Below are 11,399 nucleotides of genomic sequence, written 5' to 3'. Positions count from 1 at the left end.
ATGCCAAATTTGATTCAACATCATTCTTATTATTCATTTCTACCTTGTCTCCCTTTTGTTTGATAGAATCTTGATAGAATTTAATTAAATGTTTGGGCGTACAACAAGTACGCAACCAATGACATTCGGTAACATAAGTTATCATCACTCCTTGAAAGGTTCTCTTGGAAATTCTTGTTCATCTTTTCCTTATCTTTATTTTTTCATTTCTAGTGGTCATAATTTTGGTGGTGAAAAGAGTTATTATGGTATTCTCTTTAACGATTATTATAGCTCCACCTACCACGTCCATGATTCCATCTTTTGGATTTATTATGTATTGTTGTAACATTTCAGGGAATGAAGTAGATATAGTAGGACGGGCTTCATAATTTTCATTAATAGCTTGTTATTTTATTCAAACATAAGTAAACATTCAAAATATATCTTAAATTTTCTTTCACAATATTACTACTATAGGAACACATTTGAAACATGGAAAGTTTAAAAAAAATATTTCTCTAACAAGTTCTCATTAGTAATATTATTCTCACATTAATTTAATTGAGAACTTATCCTAAATATTGTAGAGTTATACTAACTCACAAATTTAAAGTCTTATAACTTCATGTGCATTCGATCATAACAAGCTTTAGATAGGAGACCTTACAACTCGATTCAGTTCAAAATCTATCTTTCCATGTTTCTACCGTAACTAATCTCCAATTATAATAAACATACTAGAATAAATTATATTAAAATATACTTAAATATATTTACATCATCCTCATCACCCTAACTATTATCACAAACACTATTACAAGTACTAAAACAACTTTACTTTAATAATAACAATTATAATTTAATAGTAAAAACCATTTATAAAACAATCAAAATTTTCGCTTCCTCATAATAACATTTATAATTTAATAGTAAAAGCATTTATGAAACAATAAAATTTTTGCTTACCACATTATCTGATACACATTGTACTAAATTTCAATGCCATATATATGGTATAAAATCTTGTGACAGTCTAATCAATTTTTATACTCGCATTCACTTCAGAGAATGCAATAGATCTAATAGGATGATTTCTAAATGTCCCAATATATTTTTATTTAAAGGAACCAATATCACAAAAGTTTATCATGATAATTCAATCGGATTAAAACAAGTAATAATAATCACAATTATACCTTAATAAAAATATGTGGAAGCTCCTTACTAATCTAAATTTTGCTTAACAAATTAAAGTTGAGATCAAAATTTTCACTATCCTCAAAAGATAAAAATAAAACAAGTTAATTGAATTGGTCATAATTAATCCTGAATTAACATCAAAGTAAATCTAGAAGCAAAATATTTAAAAGAAAAACTTCCTGCAAATCCCCACATATTGTGTCATGGCCTCGGAAAATAAATCTAATCCCAATCCTTGAATGAATAAATATGATCAAATACGAATAGGGGTGTTCAAACGGTCGGTTCGGTTAATACCCAAACCGAATTACTCAAAATGTAAAAATCTTTAACCGTTAACCTAACCAAAGTTTTTTTCAAATATATTGACCGAATTGAAATATTTCAATTAATTTGGTCTGTTAACCAAATTAACTAAAATTTATATATATTTTCTCTTTTGATTAAAATAAGTATAAAACATATAAAAAACACATTGCTAATGTTCACTTTCTTTCTTTTTTAATAGTTCAAAAACTTTAAATGAAGATGAGAACAACAAATAACATATTAGAAACACTACATAAATCTTGAAAGTTAACAATCAAACAAAAGTTAACAATTGTATATAATTTATATTATTTATTTCAATTAATTGGTTAATTCGATTAATTACCCGATTTCGAATTGAATTAACCGATAACTAAAATTCCAAAAAATTATTAATCAACTTCCGATCGAATTAAATTTGTCCACATACCGATTAACCGAATTAGATCAATTCGATTGATTAATTCGATTTTAACTGAATTATGAATACCATTAAATATGAATAGATAACTTTTTATATACTTTTTGGCACACTTACTTTGGAAATCTCGGGGTGGCCAAGTGGCAACAAATGTCCTAATTCATCAAAGTGGTGGTCTGATTCCAACTAGAGACTTATTTTGTTATGTGATTTTTGAATCTCATATATGTTTGATTCTATACGCACATAAAGACTAAAATATGAAGTTAAGGCAGTGGCTAGTTATTGGTGTTGGTTCCTAAGTAGACTTGTTCATGGGACAGGCCGGAAGATCTGTCCAAAATGTGGGAGGGTTTTGGCAAAAATATATGTTTGAAAAATGAGTTTAGATAAAAAATAGGGCCTGTTAAAAAACCGAGTTAGGCCTCGGGTAAGATATTTTTGGCCCAGGCCCGACCCAACCCAACTCAACCCGAATTCACTGAAGGACAAAAAAAAAAGCTATTTTTTTTGTTTTTTAATGTTATTTTCTTGTTGTTTTCTCTCTATTTTGCTACCATTTTACTATTTTGTTACTACTATTTTATTGATATTATTTTGATATTGTATAAAACTTGTTTTATTGTTAATTTTGTTATTATTTTAGAGGCATTTGTTAATTCTGTTATTATTTTAGAGGCATTTGCTTGATAAGTTATATCTATCTTAGTGTTATTTAAGTATATATATTTTTTAAAATTCATTTTTAATTTGTTGGAAAATATTTATCTTAATGTTTTTAATATTTTTGATGTATTATATATATTTAAAAATTATATAAAAATAATATAAAAATTAATACGGACGGGCCAAACCGGACTCGGGTTTTAACATTTTTATTCAGGCCGGACTTGGATAAAATTATAGAAATATATTATACCATAAAAAAAGAATACAAATAAACAAAAGAATAAATCTATGAAAGTTGTTTATTATAATTTATTTTATTTTATTTTTATAATTGAGGATGGAGTTGCTTGGAATCCAATACGATTAAAACATAATACTCTTCTCACTACGTTAAAAGATTGTTGGCATAATTTATTTATTTATTTATATTTTAAAATTAATTTTGAAATTAACCTTTCTTTTGTGAATTTCATCAAATAATTTGGTGTAAATTATTTTTAAAATATATACACTTAAATATTTTTATACAGTTTTACATATGTAAAAATAAAAATAAAAATCTAGCGGTCACAAAATGTTAAGATACATATGAGATGTCCACATCAAACATTTTGTTAGAATTAACTGAAAGTAAGTTAAACTTAAAGATTGAAATATACATTTCCAAAAATAAAGGGACTTGATATGAACAAATTAATTGAAAAGAATATCAAATTATAATAGAGGGATTAAATTTTCCAAAAGAATATAATACAGGGACCTTATATAGAATTTAACCATATACGAATGATAATATCAGTTTTACGCTCATGGCTCACCTGCAAATTACGAAAGCAAAGAAAGAGAGAAACTTTCTTTTGGTTTTTCCAAAAAAATAAAAATAAAAATAAAGGAAAAGAAAAGAAAAGAAAATGATTTTAATAATATTATCCAAAAGGTCAGAAGCCGACAAAACTATCCTTCCATCAGGCATCAGTGGCATACCCTGTAAATTTGCCTAAACTCTCTGCTTATGTCTAAAAATCAACCCCTCTGTGGCGCACTTTAGAAGAAGAGAAGAGAAAATACAAGAAAGTGAAAAGCCCACAAAACTGAGAAAAGAAAAGCTCTTTCAAGTTTCAACTAAAAATAGTGGAAGGAACCCCAAAATCTCTCTCAACTTCTATTTTTCTGTCTATCATTTGTGCGTGTTGTCTTTTTTTCCTTGTTTTTGGGAGTGAAAAAAAAATGGAGCAAATTTTGGCTATCTTCAAGCTTGAAGCTTGTGGCATCATCTAGGAGAAAAAAAAAGTTTTCTTCTTTTGTTCAACTCCGTTTAGTAGTTTTTGTTAAAAGATAATAGTAGGGTTGATGGGGAGAGGTTGCAGGAGGATGATAGCAGGAAATTTGGATCCAGAAAGAAAAAGAAGTGGTGGGTTGAGAACGAAGCAGGCTGGTAGAGGCTCTTGTAGAGGAAGTTAGCTTTAGTTGCTCCCCCCCCCCCCTGTTTCTTATAAATGTGGAATATTACAAAGACTGCATTTTGAGTCGTTTTTTGTTGGTTGCTTTGCCTCAATATTATATATCTTTTGGTCTTTGAGAAGAAGGGAAAAAAAGGAGAAGAGCTATGGGTGGTTTGTTGAAAGAAGCTTTGAAGTCACTTTGTGGGGTGAGTCAATGGTCTTATGCTGTGTTTTGGAAGATCGGCTGCCAGAATACTAGGTAAACTTCTATTCTTTTATTTTTATCCGCTTCATTTATTTGCTTTTTCTTTTTCTTTTTCTTGGGGTTGTTTGCTTGTGGAGAAAAATGAAGGGAAAATAAGAGAAACTTTAGTGTTTTTTTCTATGGTGCTGTGCATGATTTTGCTTTGGTTTGGTTGCTCAAGTGAACTAAAGTTTTACTCCATCTGACTTGTATCTTCATTTGGTTTAGCTAATATAGTAGAAACAAAATACCTTCTTTTCCTCTATTTTTGGGGGTTAGATTCCATTTTTAGAATATCTAGCAATTTAAACTGATTTATAGATTCCCCCCCCCCCCCATATGATGGGGGTTAGAAAAGCGAACTTTTTAATAATTTTCTTGGAAACCAAACAGCGGAGGAGATCCACATAGCTGAAAGTGTTTTTCTTGTGTAGTACTGTTTATGGACTCTTGAGGAGCTAAACTTGTTTTAAGACATGTTAAAGTTTGATTTGGTTACTGTTATCTTGTACTTTTTTTTTTGATTTATAATCTGATGCTGCTTTTTCTTTTTTCTTTTCTATTTTTGGCACTTTGTGTTTTGGTTTATTCTGTTTTGTCTCAAAGAATCTTAGTGAAAAGTAGATATGTAGTTTAAGCTTGACAAGAAACCTTCTTTGTATTGGACCAATTCACTTCTGAAATCAATTGATTTAGAATTTTGTTTTCCTTTGTTTGATTGAGTAGAATCTGCTATTAGTTGCTTTTGTCATGGTCTGTTTGGCCTCTGGGGAAAATGTAGAGAGATGAAACAATATTAGAAACTTGGACAATGCACCTTTTTGTTACTTTATTTTTGAACTTATTGCTCCCAGTAGGATGATATTCTTGCAGTTAAATGCAACATATATGTTTATTTTCATTTGTTGTCTAAGCTTTTGGCATCATTATTATTGCCTTCATAAAGAAGAAAAAGGTTTTGCCTTCCTGGGCCATAAGTGTGCATATTTTGCACTTTGCAGGTTACTGATTTGGGAGGAATATTTCTATCAACCTGCACCGACTTCAGTCTCTCCATCCATTGTTGGAATTCGGAACCCTGAGTTGTCATTTGGAGAGCGGGAGGGATGCTGGGGTTCAGAAACTTCCTCTCAACTTGGGAGTCAAACATGGGATGACAAAGTCCATTTGCTGATAAACAAAATGATGATAAATAATCGTATTAATATAGTAGGTCAAGGGTAAGTTTTTCTCTACTTTCCAGTTTTCCACTTACAGCTTAATGTTATACTTTTAAGTTCTTTCCTTATTTACCCCAAAAAAATAAATAAATATTGAGAAACTGCTTACTTTGTTTTTCAGGTTAGTTGGCCGAGCTGCATTTACTGGTAATCATCAGTGGATTCTTGCAAATAATTATGTTACAGATGCTCACCCCCCAGAGGTATATTACTAATTGTAGCTTCTGATAATGACTATAACAGATAGTTCCATCCTATTAAGAAGAAATGGTGATTGTACCGTACATGATCAGTGCATGATTCTACATGTACTAGTTTTAAAGAATATCCAGGTTTCCATGCATCACATGTTAAAAGCAACAAACTTTTTTTCTTGTTTTGTGCATTAACTCTTGAGATAACGAGTTCAGATGCAAACTGAATGTGCATGGATAAAATATTTTCTCATGAACTTTGTTTTAACAGGAAGGGTTGAGATATCAGTTATTTTTTAAGCAACAAAACATAGAATGATGTAATTTATTTATTAATTTATTTTTGTGGATGCTTCTAGGTTATGAATGAGGTCCAACTCCAAGTTTCAGCTGGCATGCAGGTTTGATAATTTCTTCAATTCTAGCTCGTTATTTGGGTTTTATCCCTCTGCTTCATTATTTGATTTCTATCTATTGCAGACTGTTGCAGTCATTCCTGTTCTTCCTCATGGTGTTCTTCAGCTTGGTTCTTCCATGACTGTAAGCAGCTTTTGTTCGGTTATTCTAAGATGTTAAGGAACTATACTATTTGTGTCTCTGTTCATTTTAATAGGTTTAAATGAGGTTTTTTTAGGTTCCATACTGTATGGCAGTGTCAGATCCAAGGCCCTATAAAGCGATATCAGTGCTTTGCATTTTCCCTTTAAATGCAGCTGCTTTTCTCTGATTTTGCTCCTAACCGTGCATGCATGATTTTATAAAGCCAAAAGCATGTTAGTTGTCTTGAAAGCTTAAGCATTTATCCTTTTCTTCCTCCTTCAGATTATGGAGAACATGGGATTTCTGAATGATGTGAAAAGTTTGATTCTTGGTTTGGGATGCATCCCTGGAGCACTTCTTTCTAACAGCTATGGAACAAATGAACGCATTGAGAAAGCTGGGATTCCCATTTCCTTTGGAAAGCCCATTTCAATGGATTCAGCTGGAACTTGTAGACCTACAACTTCAATGACTTCAGTTTTTGAAGGCTGCAACCAACAAAGCAGTTCATCTCAGGCTTCAAGGATTGTTGGTCAATCATCTTCCCAAGAAAACTTGCAGGGTGCCACTTCAACATCCAGATTACCTGGCCTGATCCAAACTTTGGCTAGATTTAATGCTGATCAATGTGAATCAGATATCTGTCCAGAGATGAAGCCAAATAGAAACTTTAAAAGTCTAATGGACTGTGGAGTTGTTGGTGCTGAAGTAACTCACTCTAACTCAGCTTTGTGGCTGAACCCTCAAGTTTCTTTTTGCAACTCACAGTCTGGGTTCAATTGTCAGCCTATGATTGGTCGATCAATTGCCAGTCATTGTAGCATAAAATCAACAGGGCAACAGGTTTTATCAGATGGCATCCTACAAAATCATGCTGTCAACAGCCCAAAATCAATCCCAGGCACTGTTCCAAACTTGCAAAATCTAGAAGATTGCACACCCTTGGCAGGGAGCAGGGTTTGGGAAGTTGGTTTGTCTACGGTGGAGGTTCCTTTATCCATGCTGACCAATCAGTTAACAAGTACTTGTATGATTTCAGGAGTTCCTAATCAAGGAGAGGATTCTGAGGATTTTAAGTATACTCCAGCTGATTTGGTTCCAAAGAAAGAAAGCATGGATAATGATTTGTTTGAAGCGCTTAATATTCCATTGCTCCATGCTGATCGTGGCATGCCTTTTGCTGAGCAGCTTCCAAATGCTTTTCAAGATTGCCTGATGCATGGAGGTGAAAGTTCGAGTACTAGATCCTTGAATGTTAAGTATGAAGATTCATATGTCCAGCCTCCATCAGGGGATGACTTGTTTGATGTATTAGGGGCAGATTTGAAGAGTAAACTACTCAATGGGAAATGGAATAATATGCTTGCTGAGGGACAAGATTTGAAGATGCAAAATCTGGGTATGGATACTACGATTCTTAGGGATATGCAGAATGTGTTTTCTAGTAATCTTTCTGCTAATGAACAGATTTCTGACCGGGGTATTTACTCTGGGGTGGGAAAAGATCATCTTTTGGATGCTGTGGTTTCTAGTGCCCGTTCTGCTGCGAAACAGATATCAGATGACAATGTGTCCTGCAGGACAACAATGACAAAGTTCAGTAACTCATCTGTTCCTAGTAGCTCTGTTATTTCCAATCAAGTGCAAGGGGAGTTGCTTGGTGGCCTTCCTAGTTCTCTATTGAAAGGAGGAACTCTTCCATCAAGTTCTTATCGATCTAGCTGTAGCAAGGATGATGCTGGAGCTTGTTCTCAAACTACTATGTATGGATCTCAAATCAGTTCATGGGTTGAGCTGGCGCATAATTCAAGGCGTGATAGCAGTGTCGCAACTGCAAACTCAAAAAGGAACAATGAAATGGTCAAGCCAAATCGCAAAAGGCTAAAACCTGGAGAGAACCCTAGACCCAGGCCAAAAGATCGCCAGATGATTCAAGATCGAGTGAAAGAGTTGAGGGAAATTGTACCAAATGGAGCAAAAGTAATGCATCTTTTAACTTGATATACCTACATTCTTTGCTATGTTTTTACTGCAATGAATATTGTCATTAATGTCTATCCTTTAATGTGATTTAACAGTGTAGCATAGATGCTCTGCTCGAAAAAACCATCAAGCATATGCTTTTCCTGCAAAGTGTAACAAAGCATGCAGACAAGTTAAAACAAACAGGAGAGTCTAAGGTATGGATATTATTTTATTATACTTGTAATGCAAACCCGGTCTTCTATCTATCCAACCTACTAAAAAGTTAATAATCAAATCTTGCTCCAATTGTTTGTGGTCACATTGCTATCTCCGATGTGTACATACCCTGTTCTTTGATATCTTTTGTACAATAAATATCACTTTGGCATTGTTGTATCTATTGGTACTTTTAGACTTTAAGATGTTTAAATAGACCCCACTTTTGATGCTTTTCAAAGAAAGAACAAAAAAGGAAACTCTTTAATCCTAAAATGTTTCCCTTGTTTGAGTTTGCAGATAAAGGAAAACTTTGAGGGAGGTGCGACATGGGCATTTGAGGTCGGCTCACAATCTATGTTATGCCCTATTGTGGTTGAGGATCTGAATCGACCTCGTCAGATGCTTGTAGAGGTGGGACTCTTTCATGCGAATTTGGCTTAAAGATAATTTTTCTTTCTTATTCCATCTGGTGTGACTGCATTGTATTTATGTCGTGCGACAGATGCTTTGTGAAGAACGGGGTTTCTTCCTTGAAATAGCCGACTTAATCAGGGGGTTGGGATTGACCATCTTGAAGGGAGTTATGGAAACTAGGAATGACAAGATCTGGGCACGTTTCACTGTGGAGGTAAGATCATACAAGGATCTCATTCCAATAGATCTTTGTTTGTGTCAGTCTTACTAATAGATTTTTCACCTGTAGATCTGTCATTGAAGAAACAATATGATATCAATGCGCCTAATCTCTTTGCCCATGTTATGTGTTAGAGTAGTAATAGGTGAAGAGATTTTAGAAACATTATGCAGTTATCAAGCAGAGTACTGATGAGAATATTGTAACTATGTTTTCCAGGATATTATTATAGACTTGTAGAAACAATGTAGTTACTGTGGTATCTTCATTGTTATTTGTTTATTCTTTGCATGACAAATATATGTAAGCTTTTCCTTTAAATTTGTTGTTTAGCTTGAGTTTCTGGTACAGGCTAACAGGGATGTTACGAGGGTGGAGGTATTTATGTCGCTTGTTCGTCTTTTGGAGCAAACTGCAAAGAGCAGTAGCACATCATCTGCCAATGCTTTTGATAGAAACAACATGGTGGTTCAGCACACTTTTCCCCAAGCTGCATCTATACCAGCAACTGGTACAGCCGGCAGTTTGCAGTGAACAACCTTGTTGCCTGGTTTTCCAGTTTATAGACATGTTAAGAGCAGGCCCTGGCTTTGCTTGCCATGACTAACATACAGTCTGTAGATTGGGGTGGTTTGGACCTTGACTAACGTTTTAGTTTCCCACGACTGACCTCATTTTCGAGAGGGGTGTAGGTTGGTTTTGTTTAGGTAATGAAAGCTTTGTCAACAGCTTTTAAATGGCGTGTTTTGAGTATCTGAGGTTCCTACTATGTACCTTGAGAATGAACAGTAAAACAATTCAGTCTCAGGGGGGACCATTCAAGAAAAAGAAAAGGCTGTTATATTTGGATTTCACTGGACCATTTGATGGGTAAACTCCTGTAGGCTAAAGGGTGGGTGGCAAAATGGTTAAGGTTTATGGGTTTTCATATGTATAGAGGTATGGGTGTTAAATGAAGGGGATTAGTTGTTTTGCTAGATTTGACAATTCGAATATTCTTGTCTTGTTTGTTTTGTTTAGTTGTGTTCTAGTTATTGTCTCATGTCATGTGACTGAGTTGTGTTTATAATATGCAGGGGGTTTGCCACCAAAGAAGGAACTGAATTTTGTTTTCCTCTTTCTTTAGTTACTGGCAGTAGTGAAGTGAAATGTTTTTATGCTAGTCAATGAATCTCCCGAGTGATATGAATGTTTAATACCATTAATATATGTTGGTACCTCTGACATGATGAATATAGACTTAGCTAATCTTAGCAACACTATAGTAAATGTCATCAAGTGTTAAAAGCATAAAAATATGGAAGTTCGCAAGGAACTATTAATGATCTCCATAAACTGGCCATCGGGGGTCCCAAAGCGAGTTAGTGAAGCTGAATGCACCATACAATTTAGATGGTCAGGGTTGGCTGCCTGCTATGATGGGGAATCTGGAGATTGAAGTTTATTGAAAGACTAGGATATGCCTACTGTTAGCCTAACTACCCCATAATTAGCCTGAGTTTTTGGCCTCAGTTCCCTGGAGTCTGACTGGTTTCTTAAATAGGGCACTGGATCCTACTTTCCAGCAGAGCCTGCAAAATCTATGGCAACATTTTATGTACATACAAGTATTTTTGGTGCAAAATAGATCCTAATTGATAATAAAGGAAGAAGCAACTGTAGACTGCTTTTTAAATTTGTTGAATGTCACTCAAATGTTTTAGTATAAACTAAAAAGGGGAGGGGAAGAGAAGGTTGGAACTCGGGCTTTGGGGATATCAATAAGGGGCTTAATCACTCTGCTCTGTTACCCATTAAGCTTTGATTAAAAGTCACTAACATTATGGAATTATGTTTTGGTCACATGTCTATAAACTCTCATTACCTTGAACTAAATGACGTGTGACACATTAAGTGAAAAGGGTTAACTAATTTAGCTCTTAAATTATAGTTAATATATCATGTTGATACTATTAGAAATTTTTAAACTGTAATTCTAAAAAACTTAAATATAAAAATCTTAAAATTCATAATTTATTTTCTAAAATTATAATAAAATATCTTTTTGAAATTGAAATTGTAATTATATGTTTTTTTTTAAAACTTCATAAATTTCTAAAGAGAGAAATCGCCGGTGCTGCCTTGTACAAACAAAACAAACCCATACTTTTTCTTAACACTCGTTAATCTTCTTTAGATAGTTTTGTTTACATTTAATCAATACATTAATGCATTTAATGGGCCAAGTAAAGTAACTAGATAAATTTTTAGTTAACTATGTTATTATTTGAATTGGATTATAACGAGGTTAAAGGACGTTAATAACCATGGAAGTGAAGTGACGTACTTCAGTTGTTTTGGATGTGTCAATACCAAAAAGG

The 11,399-nt window shown here is 33.5% G+C and overlaps 1 protein-coding gene across 1 annotated transcript; it reads left to right on the top strand.

Annotated features, from left to right (window-relative positions):
- The first annotated feature begins 3,615 nt into the window (after nucleotides 1–3,615).
- On the top strand, nucleotides 3,616–10,206 carry LOC105799259 (transcription factor LHW). The gene is made up of 10 exons (XM_012629716.2): nucleotides 3,616–4,282; nucleotides 5,269–5,487; nucleotides 5,609–5,690; nucleotides 6,041–6,082; nucleotides 6,162–6,221; nucleotides 6,504–8,201; nucleotides 8,300–8,401; nucleotides 8,703–8,816; nucleotides 8,908–9,033; nucleotides 9,391–10,206. Exons 1-10 carry the CDS (start codon nucleotides 4,188–4,190, stop codon nucleotides 9,571–9,573), a joined length of 2,721 nt encoding a protein of 906 aa, XP_012485170.1. The 5' UTR covers nucleotides 3,616–4,187; the 3' UTR covers nucleotides 9,574–10,206.
- Nucleotides 10,207–11,399: the final 1,193 nt, after the last annotated feature.

Source organism: Gossypium raimondii, chromosome 9 (assembly GCF_025698545.1).
Source record: "Gossypium raimondii isolate GPD5lz chromosome 9, ASM2569854v1, whole genome shotgun sequence".
Lineage (NCBI taxonomy): Eukaryota > Viridiplantae > Streptophyta > Magnoliopsida > Malvales > Malvaceae > Gossypium > Gossypium raimondii.
Note: the sequence above shows the minus strand (reverse complement) of the source record. Positions and strands in the feature narration are given on the sequence as shown.